The following is a 22,439-nucleotide window of genomic DNA, read 5'->3' on the forward strand; positions in this document are numbered from 1 at the left end:
AAGACTGAGCCGTCCGTCCCCAAGTCCAGGGGGGAGAGGTCTGCCCCAGAATAGTGGGAGATCCACAGATGAATGGGGAACCCGAGGGGCCCCAGGAGAAGGCAGAGAGGCCAGTGGAAAAGCCAGCCACGAGCCATGGAAAGAAGGGTTCAAGGATTTAGGTCGTGGGGGCGGCAAGGAGCCCTCCCTGGAAGATGCCAGTGAAATGGCAACAATACGGTGCCCCGTCTCCGGGGAGGAAGACACCGACAGATGACAAACCTCCGGAGAGGAAGGAACCTCGAGAGACGGAGCAAGAACCCGTCGCCGGTGCGGCTCCGTGGAGTCCGCCACCGGCACCTGACAGACGACGTTCGGCACCGTTGTGGGCACTTGCGGCGCCGGGTTGACCTCCGCCACCACGTGGCCCCAGGAGACCAGGCGGGGTCGACGCTGGTACGGCGAAGGAGCGCCGCCGAAAAGGCACTGGCACGGCCTCAGACGGGGCATCCGCCTGCGTCGAGGACCGAGAGGGACTCAGCAAAGCACCGCAGGCCCCAGCCTCCACCCATGACTTCACTGGAGCCGGGGAGGAAGGCTCCCGGCACCGGCTCGGTCTCTGTCGAGGCAGCCGCCTGCGTAGAGCACCAAAGAGGACTAGGAGGCAAGCCCGGAGTTCCGGCGATCTCCTGCAATGCCACAGGGAGCCCCGTAGGGATTTGCGGCGAGGCAGGGACTCCAGGTGCTGAAGAGGGAAGCCCCGAAGAACCACACCTAGACGACACCACCCTCCTACGGTTTGAAGCCGGACCGGAAGTCCTCGTGCGAGTCAAGGGATCCGCGGATGTCTCAGGAGGTGGGCCCAAATAAGCCAGCAGAGTCGCAGCGTAGGCTGCCATTTGGACCCTAGTCGCCCCTGAGCCGGGAAACGGCGGGTAGGAAGGCAACACGCGGGCGCATGTCCTGAGGGGAGCCGACGCCCACCGCTGAAGGAGGACAGGGCCTCCGTGACAAGCTAAAGGACCTACCAGCTGACGAACCAAGCCCTTGGGGCCGTGGCGAAGGACGATGTCGCAGACGAAACCGGCAGCTCCTTGCTTCCGAGGTAGGGGATGAACGCAGGGATGACGCCGACCTGGACATGCGCGCCAACAGCAATTTCATCCGGCGCTCCCGCCGTGATTTAGGATTAAGGTGCTGACAGGCATCGCAAACCGTCGAGTCGTGGTGCTCACCCAGGCACCACATGCAGATCGCGAGAGGGTCTGTTGCAGACATAGGACATGCACAAGAGGTACACGTCTTGAAGCCCGAAGGCATTCGCACACTGTTCCACTAACGCCAAAGCGTGAAAAGAATGGAAGGCCTGAAAACAGGCCAGAACACAATCCGGATCCACGTTGCACGTGGAAAAGAGAAAAAAAGTGACGTAGGCGCGCCGGGGTGGGACTTATGTATCCTCGCTGACGTCACAAATGTGGATGACGTCAGGGCGGAGTCACGTGGTGCCGTCCCCCCGGCGCGCAGGTATGCTATGGCAAAACATTTTCTGGATCCAGTCTCACGCCTGGGGATCGGCTAGTAGTCTCTATCAGATATAGTATGTACCAGGAAGAGTTCGCAAAGGTAATTTGTTTTTTTTATGCCATAGATTCCCCACCTTTAGAATAGGTACCAAAGCAGTAACTTCCAAGGTAGAAGAGTCTGTGGAGTGGGCTCCTGCAAAACAACCCCGCATAGACAAGTCGTGCTTCAAAAACGTCTGCTCTGTTGCCCACATCTCATCTTGGCAGATGTCCAGAGCAGGCTCTTCAGGTGTCAAAATAGTGGCAGGAGCCTTGGCTCTGGTGCCCTCAGTGCTTCCAGAGGCTGCTTCTTGACAAATGTCTAGCAGATCTTTACATACAGACTATTTACCCCAACAGAACCCTTTTCTGCACCATCTTACACTTCTTACCACCAGAGTACCTCCCCCTCAAAAACCTAATCAACTACCCAATGGTCTTTGGGACAATCGATGTACATGTCCACCGCAATGTTGGGATCCAGTTGATGGAGTCTCTCCTCATCTTTCGAGGAGTAAGGCAGTGCAAAGGATGTTGGGATGGTGATGGGATTGTCCAACGTGCAAAGGTGCCACTATTTTGGGCAAAACAGTTGCCCTAGTACTCAACAACAGTTTAACTGGAAAAGGTGGAGTACTATGGATGTACTGAAATGTTCACTCACATGACTAACTGAAGTGATCGTAATGAGGAAGAGGGTCTTGAAAACACAATGAGTAGCTGCGTACTTGTGTAAATGGGGAACCCATGAGAAACGCCAAGACCAAATTTAGATCCCACTGTGGCGTTACAAAGGCTTTGGGAGGAAATATGTATCAAACACTTAATAAAACTAATCAAATTCGGTGATTTAAAAAAGTATAATTGGACCAGCAAACTCCAAAAGGCCTAAAGAACTTAAAAATAGACTTTAATTGTGCAGTACCTTGCTGGGCCACAGATAGGAACAAACAACAATTTGGCTTGTAAGAGGGCTTGTGTTTAACACTCCGCACCAATCCACAAATTAGTCCAGACTCCTTGTGTAAACTGACGTTGAAGAGGAGCACCTGGTTGCCAGGAGGACATCCATAACCTCAAAGGCAGATCAAACGTAATCAACTGCTGCCACTCAATCTCTGCATGTGAAGGTGTAGATTGCAAATGTTTGGGTGCAGACCTTGCAATGTAGCTGAAACAGAAGATCCTCGTGAAGCGGTAGCCTACTTGGAGGACAGATGTTAATGCCCAGAAGAACAAGTTACTTCCTGTTAGTAACACTCTTTCTGATGGATACTCTAACCACAGATTCCTCACATGTAAAATATCCACAGGCACCATACTGATTCTGTAGTTTTTTCAGCATAGACTATGCATGTCAGTAGTTGGTGTCATGCAGCACTGCGCCAACTCTTATCTGCCCCGTGACAGTGCGATGTTAATGCAAGTGCCACCCATGCGCTGTGATGTCAGAGTCTTTCTGAACAGTGCCAGCAACCTAGGTTATGGAAACCCCCCCCCCCCCCAAAAAAATACAATTGTTCACACCAGTGTGCAGCTCTCTAAACTAGGACTTATTTGATGGAAAAGAGTCCATTCCACAGAACGAGGAAGCGGGCATTGAAGAATCTGTGGATATAATTAGGATTCTGCACAACAAAAGGGCGACATCTATTCCACCGTTTGAATCTGAATATGGTAGTAAGGTGGACCAGCACACAATGATTATTTATGAACTGCTTTTTGGGGAGGATGTTTGCTTGGTCACATTACAGATTTCCTCTCCCTCCCCTCTTCGGCTATTAATAGATAGTGTTACCAAAGGTGAGTAACTTGTTCTTCTGATGGATACTTCCAACTGCAGATTCCTCACCTGTAGAATAGATAACAAAGAAGTGATTCCCTTGCAGGACGGAATGGCCAAAGTGCCTGTCCAGTCAGACGTGGCAGTCAAGGCAGCAGTGCTTTGTGAACGTGTGCACTGATGCCCACTTAGCAGCTTGAGAAATATCCAGAACAGGAACTCTGCATGCAGGTGCAGTGGTAGCAACCTTGACTCTGGCCAGTGCAAGGAAGATCTTAATACACAGGACTGTCCCCATGGATAAGGTGGTCTTCTGCACTGCCTTGGCTTTCTTTGCCCCTGCCCACCCCACTAAAAGCTGATCACCCGCCAGATTGTGTTTGGAGATGTGAATTTAAACGTTCAGTGCTCTTTTCAGGTCCAAACGATAGAGTCTCTCTTCCTCTTTAGTGAGGAGAGGTTGGGCAAAGAAAGTTAGGAGTGTAATGGACTTTCTGACATGAAAGGGAGTAACACCTTAAGCAGAAAGGATACTCTAGTGCTCAGCACCAATTTGTCACGAAAGAAAGTAGTGTAGGGAAGCGGGAATGACTAGCTGAAGTGATTGCTATGAGAAATATCATTTACATAGTTAGGAGACATAAGGGAATGTGGAATGATTCAAACTGGGAACACAAAAGAAAAGTAAGGGCCAAATTAAGGTCCAACTGAGATATCACGAAAGGCTGAAAAATTTGAACGAAACCCTAAAAAAACCAGAGCATGTGATTTGTACTAAGATGGTGGGCCCGGTACATGTAAAAAGGCCTAAAGGACTGATAGCTAACCTTTAACAGTGCTCACTGCAAGTCCTTGCTGGGCCAAAGACAGATCCAACAGTAACACATCCAAATGTGTGGTATGCAGCGGGTGTGGGTTACGGATGGCACACCGAGCCACAAACTTGTCCGATCATAAAGGGTAAACAGATTTTGTACACAGGATGCCTGGCTGCTGGGATTACAGCCACTACTTTGGAAGGGAGATTGAATGCAGTCAACTGCCTGCACTCAATCTCCACAAATGGAGGTGTAGATTGGGCAGGCCACGGTGCAGGGCCCTGCCACTGCAACAGGACATCCTACTGAAATGGAAGCCTGATCTGATGACAAACTCATGTCCAGAAGTTTTGGGTACCGCACTCTACAGGCCCATTCTGGAGCCACTAGCATGTCTTGGGCCCAGCCATTCCTGATCTTCTTGTTCACTATTAGGTAGATGACATATCACATGGCAGTAATTTTGTTTGGGAGACTTTGCACTATTTTTCCCTTGATGTTCGGCAGGAAACCCTTCAACGCCTGGCAAATAGCTTGCAGCTCCAACAGATGTATGTGGAGCCTGGATTTCATCAGAGGTCAGTGTGCTCTCCCTCTCCCAGAGGACTTCTGCAGCCCAGCCGGGACACTTCTGTCACCATCATCAGCTCTGAGTGGGGAAGTAAGAGGAATCTGTTGCTGGTCTGTTTGCAGTCGAACAGCCACCACTGAAGATCTTGCACAGTCTCCTATGAAACCTACAAGGTTTTCCTGGTGCAGGGTCCACCATGACTTCAGATCCCACTGCAGAGGCTGCACATGCCACCTGGTGAAATGGACTAACAGGATGCATGAGGCAAGCACAAAGCTGCTCTCACTGAAATCCAGGACTAAGGCTGAAACACAGGAATAAAAGTGCAAATGTTCTGAACTTGTTGCAATGGAAGAAAGGCCCAGAATAGAACCTTGCCTAGAGGAGCTCCTATAAAGGTAAGTGCCTGTAGTCAGGTGGGACTTTAGCTCAATAATCAAGAATCCTAAATATCTGAGAAGGTTTGACTATTTTCTGGAGCTGTTCTATGACTGACTTCAACAGCCAGTCCTCAAGGTAGGTGAAAACGGGTATTCCCAGCCATCATCAGTTTTGTGAACACCTGAAGGGCACTGGAAAGGACAAAGGTTAGCATGGCAAACTGAAAATGCTACTGGCCCACAGGTAACGCCTGTGGAACTGCCGGACGGGCAAATACAGCACGTGTCCTGCAGGTCTAAGATAGCAATCCTGAAATACGGATCTAGAGCAGACAGAACTTAGGTTAGTGTGAGCATTTTGAATTTGTCCTACCAAAGAAAGGTATTCAGTGGTCAAATATATAAATTAGGACGAAGGCCTCGGTTGTACTGCTCTATGAATGACAGGGGGAACCCATTAAACCAAACGGTACCTGGGTGAAGAATACTAAATTCATAAGAAATTGGTACCTTGGTTCTACGGTATATATTCTTACTTGAAATAATAGGGAATAAAGAAAAAGTATTCCCTACTTAGTATTTATATTACTATGACCAAACTATATCTATTTTTTCTTTACAATCTCATGTCTCGTCATGAACCGCACCACGCCTTAGAATTTTACTGAATGATTTTTTATTTTATCAAATGAAGAGATTTTTAATTTATATATTTCGTTTTCAATTTCAAACACATTTGTATATACATGTATTTTTTATATATATACAATAGAAGCCCTTCGTTTCAAAACTAGGATGTCTCACTGAAAAAATAAACAAGACATTCCTATCGAGATCAAACAGACTACTGTGAGGAAAACAAATAGGTAAAAATTATTCAAACCCAATGTCCTTTAAGTCCCTCAACAAATTATTTAAATTAATCACGTTTTTTATATCTGCTGTCTCTTTACAGTCGACGCGTTTCAGCCAATCAATTCTGGCCTCTTCAGGACTAGGGCTATTCGTAATCCATCGGGTTATAGAGTCATCTGGGGTTGGGAGTCATTTTCATGTTGCATCACGATTTCTCTCTTTCACTAATCTTTGTTTATATCCAGTTAGTGAAATTGAATAATGCGCTGCCGGTGCTTGGGTGATCTAAATCTCTCCCCAACAGCGTTCTGCTTTCAAGCAAACCGCCTCTTCGTTATTATGGCTCTCGTGTACTAACAAGGAGCCGGCCCAGCTGGTTGCTCTATTCCCGGGGTGTTTTTCCAATGTGTCTCTTCCTTTCCGCGCGAAGAAATCGTTCGGTTGTACTGCAGCACCAGAAAATAGCAGCAGTAACTACTCTTCCCCGCTTCCAAGACAGGCACCCTCTCATTGGCCCATTTGGCCAGTAAGTCCTGCAACTCCTGTAGCATAATGGAGAGGTTCTCTGAAAGCCATTCTGATGTGAGAGGACGTTGTGGTGGGTCAGAGAGACACAGAAGGGCATAACCTTGCTGGATGATCTGGAGGATTCATCTATAGGATGAGATGGACTGCCACCCTGGAAGAAAATGCATGATTTTGCTCCCACTGGGCCGCTGTGCCCCTGTGGGCAAACTAAAGAGGTTTGGAACAGATTGGGAACCTGACAAGCAGGGGAGGAAATGCTCAAGAAATGCACTGCAGCTCTGTTTTTCTTAAAGTGTACAAGAGCTGAGTCAACATCTTGGCAAATAGGCAGAGACTATCGAAAGGCATATTCATAAGGGATGCCTGCACATCTCTAGAAAACCCAGAAGAGCGCATTTACGCATTTCGGCAGAACACTACACTTGAATATTTGCTTCGAGGAATTGTATCATTGGAGGAGTGGTAAAAATTGAAAACGAAACCTCATATACTCAATGTTTTTATCTGCACTTGCTAGTTCTGACGCTTATGGTACACTCTTGCATAGCTCTTGTCAGTATACATCGCTGCCGGCCCATTCGGGTTGTAGGCGGCATGCTGTGTTAGCTTAATGTACCCTTCATTGAGAACGTTATATCAAAGATACTGATCTTGCGTAACTACCTGCCTATTTCAGGTTGTAGGCGACGAGCTGTGTATTCCTATTGCACTACCAATAAAGGTTTTGGGAAAAAAAAACACTACACTTGAACACACAGAGTGCACCAATAAATCAGCAGTATCCATGCCAGCCTTAATAACATACATGGCAGCATGCTCGTCATCCTTAATGGTTTGGCCAAGATGGTCCGAAACTCCCCTGGGACCGCAGGCAAAACCTTGTTGGACAAATCCTAGAGGGTATGAATGCAACAGCCAAACAAACAGACCTCAATGCCAAGCTAGTCGAAGAGAACATTTTCTTCCTGAATGTCCGATCCTTTTCCACTCCGTCTGAAGGTGTGAAAAGGAACAAGTTATGATTTATTTTGTTGGTGGCAGCCTGGACCACCAAACTCTCAGGAGTCGGGTACTGCATAGTGAAATCTGGGTTTCTAGGAGCTGGTCTACGGCATTTGGCCACTTACCTGTCCACTGATGGAAAGAGCAAGTCTTTGTCTAAGTGTCATAAGGGTTTCCATCAGGACTTCATTAAATTGAAGCAAGGTCTCCGATAAGACAGGCACAGGGTGCAAAATTTCAGTAAGGAAATTTGTCTTGCAGTCAGCAGGAGCAGCTCTAGATCAAGGACCTCAGCCATATAGCCAATTACTACAGCAAATGAAGCACTATCCTCCTTTGGAGATCCGACTCAGAATGTACAGGAACCGGGTGCGCGGAGTTGGAGTCATAGCACGACTTTGGGCGGGGTCGAGGCTGAGTCGGTTTGGAGTTGGACACCAGAGTTGGCAGGGGCTCAGTGGAGTCAGTGAAGAAACTGGTGAAGGTCTTGGAGCCAGAGTAGAAATCAGCATCAGTGTCAGCACAGAACCTTAGACGGGTTTGAGGGGCTCAATTTGCACTGAGAGCAGAGCTACTAGTGCTACCCTAGCTGGAGGCCCTGCAGATCCATGGGGTCCAAAACCATGCCAGAGGCAGACAGAAGAGTGCCAAAATACACAGCATTGTCCCCTTCAAGGCCTCATCCTGCTCAGGCACTGCAGATGGCCTGGGAAATTGTGGAATCAGCTCCTCAATCAGGGATAGGGAGTAAGATTGATTAGCACCTTGTCGCCCTCCCCTCTTTGGACAGAGATAAGAGGGATGGGTTTTAGTCCTGTTTCAACTTCTTTCTTATCCTTCTTGTTCAACATGGACTTAGACTGCTTGCTGGCCCATTCAGTGCAAATCTTGGAGTTGTGCGCGATCCCAAATATCAAAGGCAGACCTGGTGGAGATCCGTCACTAACATCGATTTGCGACAGTCATGGCGTGGTGTGAACTCTGTAGTTTATAGTAGGCACATTGTTCCTTCGCACACTGGAAAAGAGAATTTGAAAGGATGTATCAGACCATGAACAAGAAAGAGGAGCCTCGGTTCCACGATCAAAACCAGCGGGGGGAAAAAAGAATTGATGTTGGAGCGCTGGTGTGGCACTTGTATGTAGCTCTCCTCTGACACTTCAGGGACAGAATGGGGCAAACGCAGAGCTACACAACACCACCTAGTGGCCCACCAGAGCACTGCTGTGAAAACCTCTGTATTCTGCCTGGCACCTTGGAAATATTCTAAAGGAGAAGAATCTACAATTAAAAGTATCCAATCAGAAGTAACCATCAGTACTGCAGAACCAGATCTATGGAAGCGTCCCGCTGACTACATGCGCAGTGTTTGATCTTTAGGGATTTCTTATTTGTATTTTCAGAATTTGAGCAATAGGACTGAATAAGTGTTTGTTCAACTAAATGGAGAATTGGCTTGTGACAAGGGGGCAGATTACCACCATCAGATTAGATCAGTTAACACAGATATATTTTTCAATGCATAAAATCAAAATTCCCAATAAGAAACATGGTAACCCTGAAAGTGTTATTGCCGGTTACTTACATATGATACTCCAAAAACTCTTGGACGTCTGGAAGAAAAGTATGTGAAATGGAAGCCTTGTCTGAGCAGAAGAGGGCAAGGCAAAGCCATGCTCCAAGACATACTGGTGTTCTTGGTCTCCCGGGGGCGAGACCCGTTTGTACGATTTCAGGTGCTCCAGGAGGCCCAGGGCCTGCAGAAGAGACAAATAACATCATAACACACTTTTATAATTCAATACATAGTCACCATTCTTTCTGCTGCACCCTATTATTTTCATCTTGAGTGTTTGACCAATCCCTCTATTTCTCAAACTATCTTTCCTCTGTAACACAGAACTGTAGATGCAAGTTAACTAGCATCCAGAAATCCAGAATATTTTTTGTCACCTCCCAAGCTACTGAGACATATTTTCGCCCTCAGTTTCTCACAAAGACTACTACTCCTCTCAAGTTTTACAAGGCTTAATTCTCATTCTCTTGCATTTTTTCAGTCAGCTTTCAAATTCTTCATCTCCTTTTTCATCTTCCTTCCACAGCTCATCTATCGTCGTCCCTTGCCTCCACTGACACTTTTCTCATCTTGTTTCACTTTCTCTTTGTTGTTTTCAAATGTAATGACAGTCTCACCCATACCCATTTTTCTTCCTTCTATATCTTCTATACTTGTCCCCATGTCTATATTATGTCTACCAACTTTGACTTGTCCCCTTCATGTCACCCAAAAATCTCTTCTGTGGTAGGGCTAGACTCCCTTTTTTCAGTGCTTGCTTAATTTAAATTCGGTTGATTTGGCTTTTACTTTTCCCTCAAGATGATAAACAGATGGAAGGAAATGAATACACAGCTACATTACGGGATGTGTTTACGGTCTCTCCTTGCAAAGTCCTGAGCTTCCTCCATGAAGACAATGTTTTATTAGTAGAGCTAAAACTAAATGTATTGCCAAAACTAAGTTGTATGTGACTTCTAATGTACTGCGTGTTCTCTTTAGAGGAGACATGCCTGTGAAAGAATGACAAGTTAACAGTGGTGCATGTGGAGGTGAACAGAGTATGAGTTTTGGAAGTATGTTGCATGTTGCCTGAACTGCTAGCGGCTTCCCAGCCCACTCTTGGTCACTGTGCAAAAATGTTAAAGGGACCTAGCACAGACACCAGCGAACTTACCGCTATGGGAACAGAGATAGGAAGCAGTGGAAAAATGTGTTGATTTAATCAGCAGTTTATTCGCGCAATGGCCACAGAAAACCTAGGGACATAATGGGGTTGGTTATCTTTCTGGAAGTGAGACTCAAGTGAGTAGATGTGTACTCCTTCTTTGGAATCTGATGTTTGTGCTACGACTGCAATTTGTATTAGATGTAATCAGTTTTAATATACATTTTCATTTAATGGCAAAAAATTAATTTCTGATGGCTAATGAAAAAGAGTAACGTTCAGCAATAAAAATGCAACAAACAGCCCTTATAAGAAGACTCAGATAGGGCCCCACTCTTGAATTGCATTGGCAAAACCAGTGAATAGCTCTTCGGACCCCATTGGAAGGCTGTTTTTCTAGTTTAATGAGCCAAACTTTTTTAAAAAACAGACACAAATGGAAACACAAATAAATAACATGATTTGGGAGTCTACAATGCTCACACTAGTGTTGAATTTTGTTGACAGGGCACCATGTTTCAAATACCGGGCTTTCCTGGTACAAACCATTGCCACCAGGGACAATAGTCCACATATTTCAATTAAAGAAAAGAAAGACGACTTCTAGGCCCATCAGCCTCGGTGCAGCCTGGTAACCCTAATTGTGGAGTGTTCTTTTAGTACCATAAAAAATTTATGTAAAATGGCAATTCCTATTAGAACATTAGTTATTGTACCTGGTTCAGCTGAATACTCGTATTTTTTTCATCTGCGGCTTGGATGGCTCTCAAGATTCCTTCTATGGTCTCGTATTCATAAGGATCCAGCTAGACGAAGAGAAGAGTAAAAAAAGGGAATGGCACAAGAATGTAATGAATGAAGGCAGGTAACATTCTGATGTAGCATAATAAGAAAGTAAGATGCACAACATCCCAGAGCTCCATAGAAGCTGCACAGAAACATGATCGGCTGCTACAAAGCATATACACAATATGTAGAAAAACAGAACTTGAAAGCAGGTAAACTCAGTCAAAAGTTCCATGCTCCAGAATATAAACAGTCCTTTAGCTTTTTACCAGTTCGTGGTGAATTGGAGGGTTTGAGGGTGAGGGGGAATGAGAGGGAGGAAAGAGGAGAAATGAAGTTGTAAAGGGACGGCATTGATATCATTATTCCTCAACCTCATCATTTTGTATTTAGCAATAAAAAAATCTTTCTATATTTATAAGTTATACAGAATTTCTTTGCGTGTAAACTCTTTATTGCAAACGCATAAGTTACTACTTGTGTAGCAATATATCTTTAAGAGACATTAGTTAGTGGTAGATTCCTTACCTTAGAATGTCCCCAGGCATCAGACTGGATCCGAAAAGTTTTTTTAGCAGTACCCCTGCGCATCAGTAGGTGGCATCCTGCAGCTCTGCGTCGCTGGTGTCGTAAGTGCAGAGATGACGTCACGGAGACTACTTAGGCGCCACCCATGCACGCTGACATCAGTTCTGTACACTACTTTCCGCTCCAGGAACACAGAGCCATGCAAGAAACTGACCACTGGTGCCAATAAACTAGGGCCCTGAAAAGGGGATGACCGTAACCCTACTAATCAGTTTGCAGAACGGGAAGGATGGGTAGGGCGGTAAGGAATCTATCACTAACTAATGTCTCTTACAGATATATCGTTACACAAGTAGTAACTTGTGCATCTGAAAGAGACACATTAGTGATAGATTCCTTACCTTAGAATAGATACCCCAGCAATACCAACCCCAGTGGTGGGTCTGCGGACAAGATTACAGGAAGTCACGGAGAACAGAACGGCCAAAGAAGCAGTCTCCCCGGACCTGACTGTCAAGGCAGTAATGCTTGGTAAGCCTGTGCAGCGAACCCCACGTAGCTGCCTGACAAATGTCCTGCAAGGGAACGCTACGTTAAAAGGCAGTAGTGGCAGCAGTTGCCCTGGTCAAATGGGCACGCAGACCCACAGGAGGCTCCTTCTTAGCCAACGAGTAACAGGCCTTAATGCAGAGAACTACCCACTGAGAGATGGTCGGTTAGTGGACTGTCCGACATTTTTTGGCGCCCACATAGCCAAGAAAGGGCTGGTCATCCACCCGGAACTGTTGTGTGCGGCTCCGGTAGAAGGAGAGCACATGTTTTGGGTCCAGACGGTGAAGCCTCTCTTCCTCTCTGGAAGGAGGTGGAAAGAAGGTGGGCAAAAGTGATGGATTGCACGATGTGGAAGGGCGTGACAACCTTTGGCAAGAAAGAAGGACGGGACCACAGAACCGCTTTGTCCGGATGAACAGAAAGGAAAGGCGGTTTAGAAGAAAGAACCTGGAGCTCACTCCCGCTTCTGGCAGAGGTAATAGTAACCAGGAAAGCAGTCTTTAAGGTGAGAAGACGCAAAGGACAGTTACGGAGGGGCTCGAAGGGAGCGCAAATCAGAAACGTCAAGACAAGGTTAAAGTCCCATTGAGGCATGATGATTGGCACAGGAGGGAACGTGTGCGTAATGCCTTTAAGAAAAGGCTGATCAGGAAGCCATAGAAAGGCAGAGATGGCAGAAAGATAACCTTTGATAGTGCCCAGAGCTGGACCCTGCGGCGCCAAGGAAAGAAGGAACAGAAGAACTTCAGAAAGAGAGGCAGAAAGGGGATCACAGACTTGGCTGTGCACCATGCCACAAACTTGTTCCATCTGCAGGCGTATACCATTTTCGTGGAGGGACGCCTGGCTGCCAGAATGACATCACAGACTTTGGGAGGAAGATCGAACTGTCGCCGTTCAATCTCCATGCATGGAGGTGGAGACTGGACAGGTTCGGGTGGAAGACAGTCCCCTGCTGCTGCGCCAGAAGATCCTCCCGAAGAGGCAGCCAGATCGGGGGATCGATCGCCAAGCTGAGTAGCTCGGGATACGAATATCTTCGTGCCCAATCCCGAGCAACAAGGATGACTTGGGCCCAGTCCCGCCGGATCTTCAGCACTCTGGGCAGAAGTGGTATAGGCGGAAAGGAGTACAACAGACCACAGCTTCACTTGCGACGAAAAGCGTCACTGAGCGAGTGCCGCCTTGGATATTCCAACGCGCAGAACTGATGACGTTGCACGTTCTCTTCGGTGGCGAATAGATCTAACCAAGGCTCTCCCCACTGCCGAAAGATACCTTGCACCACATCCGAGTTCAGCCGCCATTCGTGATCCATCAAGCACCGGCGGCTGAGTTTGTCCGCCCTGGCGTTCAGAGAACCTGACAGGTGTTGAACCACCAAGGTGATGCCTTGATGTTCCAGCCATGTCCAGAGGCGCAGAGCCTCTTGACATAGGGTCCACGACCTCACCCCACCCTGTTTGTTGCAATATCATATGGCGGTGGTGTTGTCAGTGAACACCTGCACCACACTTCCCCGGACAGAGGGAAGGAAGGCCTTAGGTGCCAGTCGGATCGCCCGAAGCCCCGAAAGGTTGATATGGAGTCGGGACTCCGCCGGAGACCAGAGGCCTCTGATCTCTGCCTCTCACAACTGGCCACCCCATCCCAGGAGGGACGCGCCCGTCACCACTGTGTGCTCCGGTTGTGGAAGGGAGAGGGATCTGCCATTGAACCAATCATGATTCATGAGCCACTACTGCAATTGTTGTGCAGTTCCCTCCGAGACCTAGACGTGATCAGACAGGTTGCCCCAGTGCTGTGCCCACTGGAACTTCAGGTCCCACTGCAGAGCCCGCATATGTCACCTGGGATGTGGTACTAGTAGGATGCAAGAGGCCATCATGCCCAGGAGTCTGAGGTTCATCCTGACTGAAACCTGGGATAGAGGCTGAAAGATCAAAATCATAGCCTGAATATCCCAGACTCGCTGTTCGGGAGGATAAACCTGAAACCACATCAAATTCAGAACCGCTCCAATGAAGGGGAGCTTCTGAGAGGGACTCAGGTGTGACTGGGGCACGTTGACGGAGAACCTCAGCAAATGCAGGAGGTCGGACGTAGTCTGCGCATGGGTGGCGCCTAACTAGTCTCCTTGACGTCATCTCGGCGCTTACAACGCCAGCGATAGACGCGGAGCCGCAGAACGCCACCTACTGACACGCGGGGTACTGCTAGCAAAACTTTCCGGATCCAGTCTGCCTCATGGGGATATTCTGAGGTAAGAAATCTATCACTAATGTGTCTCTTTCAGATAGAAACCATAATAGCAACAGCAAAGTTCTTACAGATGGGCAAGTGTGGCATTGCATATACAAGCATGGACTACCCTTCACACATTTTTAGAAACACAATACAATTGTTGTCAGAACACAGGCTGCGTTGCCTCTGCAGGCTGTCATTCCTCTTCCAGTTGATCGGTTACTTGAACGGGTGGGCAGAGCATCCCTCTACTAGTGGTCCAGTTTCCCCAGATTTTAGACCATTTTTAGAGACATTCCCTACTCTCATACATCACACGTTCGCTTGCATACACCAATCCATATCTTCTTCCCAGTCTCCAAGGGTCAGTCTAGAATCAATCTCCCACTTTCTTGCTAGATTACGTTTCGGGACCATGAGGCAGAGCGTAATCATAGTTTTCCCCCATCGTGAGATCTGTCGTGCCCCATATATTCAGTAAACATAATTGGGGAGTCATTTCAACCTTCTCCTCACAGATTGCCGTCGCACAGGACCTCACTTCCCCCAAGTATTCCTGAATTACAGAACAGACCCACCAGGTATGGAAGAAAGTGCCCTCACGCCCAGCCTCTGAAACATTGTGACGTACGAGTCACTTACCTTCGGTAACAATGTATCTGGTAGAGACTATTCTAGCCGCAGATTCCTTAACGTAGAATTACCCCTAGGCGTGAGATTGGATCCAGAAAACTTTTTGCCACAGCATCCCTGCGCGCCGGCACCACATGACTCAGCCCTGATGTCGCCCGCCTCCATGACGTCAGCGAGGATACATAAGTCCCACCCCGGTGTGCCTGCATCAGTTTTCTTCAGAGAACTTTTCTGCGCCAACAACGCGGAGGCATTACTAACAAAACTGTGAGAATACTGTAACAGTGTGCGAAAAACCCCACTAAACAGAAGGGAAGAAACAATGGTAAGGAACAGAACCATCCAGAATAGAGCCAGGTACTGAGGCACCAAGATCTGGAATGAAAGAACAGGGCACAGCTACTGGAAAACAATCCTGCAAACAAATACAACAGCCTCCCCGGGTCAGAAGCACGGGAAAAATACACAGCAGATCAAGAAGTCTGCAACCATTGCCCAAAACAGAAAGGGACACCAAGGTCAGAACGGAGAGCAATGACCAATCTACTTCGGACAATACCAGCAGCGAGAAAATTACCTGAAATCAAAGGTCGAGAGTAGCCAAGGCACCTCAACCCCAAGGACTGCCAAAGACAGAAGTGCAAGCAACAAGGGGAAGAAGAAGCACAAGCGCACCCCACACTGGAGACCAGGGTGCAGGGGCGCAGGAGTGCCTATAAAAGTCAACGAGGTGAGCATCCCCTGGAGGAAGGAGTAAGAGAGGGCACTCGCAATAGACAACCACCTGGAGGCAGGCGAGTGCAGAAGACCAAGAGGGCCCTTGCAGAACGGGAAGGAAAGGCGGGTCATGAAGGAATCTGCGGCTAGAATTCTCTACACCAGATACATTGTTACCGAAGGTAAGTAATTTGTACATCTGATAGACACTACTAGCCGCAGATTCCTTAACGTAGAAGAGATACCCTAGCCATACCCAGGGGGAAGGAGGGTCTGCGAGAAAACCACCCCAGCTCAGGCGAACCGAATGCCCCGACAGGGGACAATTTGCCAGGACAGGGAAATAACCCCGTCCCCCCCAACAAGGGATGAGCCACCGGGACAGGGTAAAAAGCCCTGTCCCCCCCTAAGCAAACTTGAACCTCAGCGTTGCGGCGAACACCGCCCCAAGGGGATGTGTCACAGCGCCAAGCGACAGCCCTGGCCTCACCAAGCAGGAGAAGAAAGGACAATACGAAAAGAGGCCATCAGCCAATGTACCAGGGACCTCCACCGGAAGCCCTAGGTACAGGCAATACGAAAGGAGACCAGCATACGAGAGGAGGCAGCCGCCAATGTACTAGGGACCACCGTCAAAAGCCCCAGGTACAGGCAACGCGAAGGGAGGCCAGCAGCCAATGTACCAGGGACCTTCACCGAAACGAAAGCCCCCGGCACAGGCAACGCAGAGGAGTACCGGGGAAGAAGAGTAACCCAGAGACTCCAAGGAGAAGAGGCAGAAACAAGGGCAAGAGCTCTCCACCGGGGACACACCCAGTGAAGAAGGCGGCCGAACTCCTCACAGCTGGGCGTTAACAGGCCAGACAAAAGAGCGCCTCAGTAATAAGGCAGGTGGAAGAGAAGACATAGTCCCATAAGGCTCCCGAACAAAACCAGAAGCAGGGACGTCAAGCCTCACTCTAAGGCCCCAGGCCGCCGACCAAAAGAAACAGCAGGCACAGCTGGACGCCGAAAAGCGCCACTGAACTCTAGACCACAACGTCCAGGCGGGCACAACTGGGAGCCAACAAGCAACCAGCCGGAAAACAAGAGGAGGAACAAGTAGGACAACTAGGTCGTCAACACAGGAAAATACTCCTCCTGGACAGCCAAACGTCAGACAAAGGGCAAAAACCCCACCGCACACGCCACAACTGCCCAAGAAAACGCACCAGCGGCATACAGCAACACCAGGAAGGGACAGGAACCCGCAAGGGGTCCATACCATTCCAGTGTAAGACAGGGCTACCCAATAGCTATACATACCCCACGCAGGGTGTGACATGACCCAAGAAGTATGTGAACCACTCTTAGGGAAGATAATCCTGTATCAGAGACCAAAGTAGAAAACCTGCCGCAGAAACCACAGAAGGTTTAGGAAGCAGTCAACGAACACTCTTTGCCAAAGGGAGGCTAAACCAACAGAAGAGGTAGGCCAGCCCAGGACCCGAGGGCACAAAATCTCTCACAGAAAGTGTAACGGTCACCCCCTGCTGCTGCGACAGAAGGTCCTCCTTAAGAGGCAGACGATTTGGGGGATCGACTGACATGCTGAGTAGCTGGGGATATCAGTACCTTCGGGCCCAGTCCGGCGCCACAAGGATGACTTGGGCCCGGTCGCGCCTGATCTTCTTCAGCACTCTGGGCAGAAGTGGTATAGGCAGAAAGGCGTACAACAGACCGCAACTCCACTCGCGACGAAAAGCGTCTCCAAGCGTGTGCCGCCTTGGAAATTCCAACACGCAGAACTGATGACATTGCGCGTTCTCTTCTGTGGCGAATAGATCTAACCAAGGATCTCCCCACTGCTAAAAGAGGCCTTACGCCACGTCCGAGTTCAGAAGCCATTCGTGATCCATCATGCACACAAGGCTGAGTTTGTCCGCCCTGGCGTTCAGGGCACCTCCCACTAAGACCCGGAGAGTCAGCAACAAAAATAGGATAGGAAGGCGCCAAGCGGGGGCACACCACGAAAAGAGGACAAGGCCTCGGAGAGAAACAAAAGGACCTACCAGCCGATGAGCCGCGCCCTCGGGGCCGCGGCAAAAGACGAAGCGCGCGGTTCCATGCCTCCGAGGTAGGGGGCGGACACTGGGATGACACCGACCTGGACTAGCGCGCCGACAGCAACTTCATCCGGCTCTGAGACCTTGGCTTGAGGTGCTGACAGGCAGTGCAGCTCTCTGAGTCGTGGTGTTTACCTAGGCACCACATACAGATTGGGTGAGGGTCTGTCGCCGACATGGGACGCGCACAGGAGGTACACGTCTTGAAGTGTTTAAGAGAATAGTAGGCCAAAAAACAGGCCAGGACATAATCCGTATCCGCGTTGCACGCGGAAAAGAGAAAAAACTGATGTAGGCGGGCCGGAGTGGGACTGATGTATCATCACTGACGTCATGGACGCAGACAACGTCAGGGCGGAGTCACGTGGTGCCGTCCCCCCGGCGCGCAGGGATGCTGTGGCAAAAAGGTTTCCGGATCCAGTCTCACGCCTGGGGGTAATTCTACGTTAAGGAATCTGCGGCTAGTAGTCTATCAGATGAGGTTCTTTCCCCCATTTTTACAAGTGTGGTGCAAGCATAATAAGTTCAGTGTAGACCGCACTTCCCCCAAGTATTCCTGATTACAGAACAGTCCCACCAAATATGGAAGAAAGTGCCCTCACGCCCACAGACTCTGATACATTGCGGTGAGGTTCTTTCCCCCATTTTTACAGTTGAGGTGCAAGCATAAGTTCTGTGTAGAATTTTCCAATTGAATCAATCAGAAACGTGAACGTATGGCAACCTCTTTTGGGGATGCAGTCGCATCCAGCCACTCTTTATCTCCTATACTCCTCAGGTCTTCCCTCAATCTCCCTCTTAGTTTCGTTAAATTCCCTGGGGAGTTATTTAGTATTTTTCCATATGTTAAGGATACTGCCTTCTTTGGCATATAGTCATCAAGCAGTCTGTCTTCTAATGGAGAAGATTCAGGAAGTTCCCCTACTTTTGGAATGGCTTGTCTCAATGAATGACTTATCTTGGAGAAGCGAAATATTTCAGAGGGAGCCAACTCATATTCCTGCAGCAGGTCAGTAAAAGGTTTTACATTTCCATCCGACCACAGGTCGCCCACCTGTGAGAGACCTATGAGGTCCCTTTTGTCAAAACCTCTGCATTCCGCCAATAGGCCTAATTGTATGGAGTCCCCCAAGGGAGTGGTTCATGTGATTTTATCACGCCATCCTAGTGTCGGCAGTGTCGCAGTCCAGATTTTAACTGTCACTGACGTTGGGGAGTGTGTTGGCATGTTGCATCTTCCCCCATATATCGCTTTAAGATACCCTCCTATCTGCATATTATATCTGTCCATTCGGTAGGCTGGATCGTCTATTTGCCAGTGGACCCAGGGGCTAACTACTTTCAGCTGTGCCGCCCAGTATTCTCAGGGTTTTCCCGTCCCACAGGAGTGTTCTCACTGTCGCTTCTAGGGCTTGAAAATGTGTTGGGTGGGACCAGGTATGGTGTATTGTGCAGTATGTATAAGAATCTGGGTAGTGTCATCATCTTGTAAAGAGAGGCCTTCCCAAACAGTGTAAGGGGCACGGTTCTCCAGTGTTGTACCTTGTCTTGGAGTCGTCACAGGGAGGGAGGGTGGGGGGCAGGGAGGGGTCTTAGGTTGCAGCCATGCAATACCACCAGGTCTCTGATAATATACAGATCCTGATATTGGAATCTCTCAGTCACCACTTTGGCTACGCATGATCATGGAATACGCGGGTTGTCTCCACTAAGGACAAATATTACTGATTTGTCCTAATTAATGGTATAGCTAGAGTGTTTTTTGGTTCATGGCCAAAATATGGAGTATCCTATGAAGCGAGTAATAGGGGTTTGCCATGTATAGAAGAACATCATCGGCATACAGGGAGATTTGGTCCTTCCAAGCTTCCGACCATTTTAATCCTCTAATCAAGGGATCACCTCTGATCCAAACTGCCAGGGACTCCAGTGCCAAAGCAAATATCAGTGGAGAAAGGGGGCTACCCGGTCTTGTGCCTCTTTGTAAGGTGAATACTGCTGATTTGCCTCTCTTTACCAACACCTGCGCCAGAGGGTTTGCATAAAGAATGTGAATCCAAGACACGAATTTTGGACAACAACCTTGTTTCTCCAAAACCACGAATAGAAAGGGCCATTCCAGCTGTCAAAAGCCATTTTGGCATCTAGTGAAACTATCAGAGCATCCTCCTGAATGGAACTCGCACTCTCCAGTATCCCAGGAAGGCATCTCAGATTTAATGCAGTATTTCTACCAGGCAATAAAGCCTGATTGATCAGGATGTATTAGGGAGCCCAAGACCGGGGTTAACCTACCTGCCAATAACTTAGCTAAGATCTTTACTTCAGCGTTCAGTAAAGTGATTGGTCTATAAGATGAACAATGGTCTGGCGGCTTTCGCGCCTTGGGGATCACAACGATATTGATCTTTTGGCAATATCCCGGTCTCTAGGATTTCATTAAACATTTTTACCCAGTGGGGGGCAATCTTAGACGCTGTTAATTTATATAATTCGACTGGAAGACCATTGGGGCCCATTGTTTTTCTTGAGTTTAAGGATCGGATGGCCTGTGCCACTTCGTTTTCAGTAAGGTCTGCCTCTAATAAGGCTCTTTCTTCCGATGTCACATCTGGCATACTGAGGGTAGACAGTAATTCGAGAGCTGTGTTTGTCGTTATACTTAGTGATTTTGTATATAACTGAGTAGTACGATGCAAAGGCAATTGCTAAACCCGGTCTGTCCTGTATGGGAGTTCCCTCTCCCCTAGCAATTTCAAATATCCACCTAGATGCCGCTTCCTGTTTGTCTAACTAAGCAGGTAACTTCCCTGCTTTATCTCCCACTTCATAAAGGCGATGCAGAGTTGCTCTGTATCTGAGTCTAGCCGCATCCGCCACAATATCTTTGTATCCCTTTCTCTTATTACTCAGTTTGTGCCTAACTTCATGAAGGTCTGTAGTATCAAGTCGGACTCAAGGTGGTGGAGTTTCCTCTCCAGTTCCTCCAACCGCGCCACCTTTTCTTTCTTGTGACCTGCAATTGAAGCAGTACCCCAACCCCTTATCACCAATTTAAAGGACTCCCAGAGGACTCGACTCCATAGTACCATCATTTTCTTGAAAGTATTGCCCGGTGGTCTTTTGCAAATCAGTTCGAAAGCGCGGTATCGTCCACAACCAGGTATTAAGTGGTGCGATTTGGCCAATTGTGCCTATCTTCTCACCATATACCACCTAGATGGGGGAGTGGTTTGAGATGGCCCTGGGGAGGAGACCTATGTCGCCGAAAGACTGAAAGCACTGAGTCAGCCCAAATATATAATCTATTCGCGATAGATTGCTGTGCGCCCCAGAGTGAAAAGTAAATTGACTAGCTTTTGGATTACGTACACAGCAAACATCTTTGAGGCCCAGCGCCGCTAAAAAGTCTGCTATTTGCTTGCCTGAAGGATCCTGTCACCGTGCATGCCGTCTGTCCTGCTACCTATTAATTTCCGCGTTGCAATAACCGCCTATGATTAGGTCCCCTTGCAGCAATTGTACGATAAGCGAACCCAAGTCTGTAAATGCAGCCGCATGGAGTCTCAGAGGGATGTAAAGAGAGAAGATATTAAATAACAACCCTTCCCTGTACCCAGAGATCAACACATAGCACCCTTGTGGGTCATGTGAAATTTGTTGGATAGTGAAAGGGAATCTATTTCGGAGTAGGATACTCACTCCCCTTGACCCTTCAGTATATCCTGAATGTGCAACTGATGTGAAACCTCGTCTGTTTAGTGCCCCGTAGGATGTTCCCTATAAGTGAGTCTCCTAAAGAAGGATTAAGTCTGGCGACTGTCGTTTCAAATAGTGTAGTTCCACTCCTCTCAATGTCATCACCCCAGCCCATTCACGTTCCAGGATAGGGTCTTGAAACTATGAGTACTCTGATGTGTTGTCATTGGGTGTTATTTTTGGGCTTTGATGTGCCACAGCTGGGCGCAACATATGGTGAGAAAGGTAGTCTCTTGTCTCTCCCAGGGGACAGGCCGGGCCCATCCTTCTGCTACCAACTAGTGCTACATATCAGTATATGGTGTTTGGGTGTTCGTGCTGTACCACGCCTTCTGCCAATTTGCTAAATTTATCATCAATCACTTTTAGAACAGTAAAAACACTGAAACATCAGCCCCCCCAAACTCCCTCCCTGCATTGTGGACACAAAACCGCCCTCCCTCCCCAACTATGCAACGCGCCTGTGTACCCCATTCCCAGTATCCCATTACTGGGGAAACGTGACCCAACCTGCAGCGGCCGCCCCCCCCCAATTCTATAGATCATTTGTACCACATGCAGTCAGATCGGTGAGGTCCAGAGTGGTTTATAGTTCTCCTGGCTCATATAGTTGGGCCAGGATAGCCCTGATTTAGTTGCATCAAAGCCGGAGAGTCTAGGTTGCTACAGTCTTGGAGACTTTTTCCCGTCGTCATGTTGACTGTCACCAACCCTCCCTCTCGCTAGACGTCCTCTTCGATCGTCTTTGGACGCTCTTAAGTCGGGCACGCCGCCCCCGGCTCTGGGCAGAGGCAGCAGATCCATCTGCCGCGGTCTTGCAGTCGCCTCTCACCGGTGTGTTGTCCTCAACTCCAGAGTGGGAGCAGATGCAACGATTACTTTGCTCCCTTCCCTACCACCGGGAAGTGTTC

At 48.3% G+C, this 22,439-nt stretch overlaps 1 protein-coding gene across 1 annotated transcript in view; it reads right to left on the reverse strand.

Annotated features, from left to right (window-relative positions):
* Nucleotides 1-22,439, reverse strand: part of KNTC1 (kinetochore associated 1) — a 926,084-nt gene that overhangs the window by 325,325 nt on the left and 578,320 nt on the right. The window contains exons 45-46 of the mRNA XM_086942947.1: nt 10,921-11,010; nt 9,067-9,238 (exon numbers count right to left, since the gene is read on the reverse strand). Of these exons, the coding sequence (XP_086799073.1) occupies nt 9,067-9,238; nt 10,921-11,010 (262 nt within the window). The remainder of the gene's footprint in view (nt 1-9,066; nt 9,239-10,920; nt 11,011-22,439) is intronic.

This window comes from Lissotriton vulgaris, chromosome 11, assembly GCF_964263255.1.
Source record: "Lissotriton vulgaris chromosome 11, aLisVul1.2, whole genome shotgun sequence".
Taxonomy (NCBI): Eukaryota; Metazoa; Chordata; class Amphibia; order Caudata; family Salamandridae; genus Lissotriton; species Lissotriton vulgaris.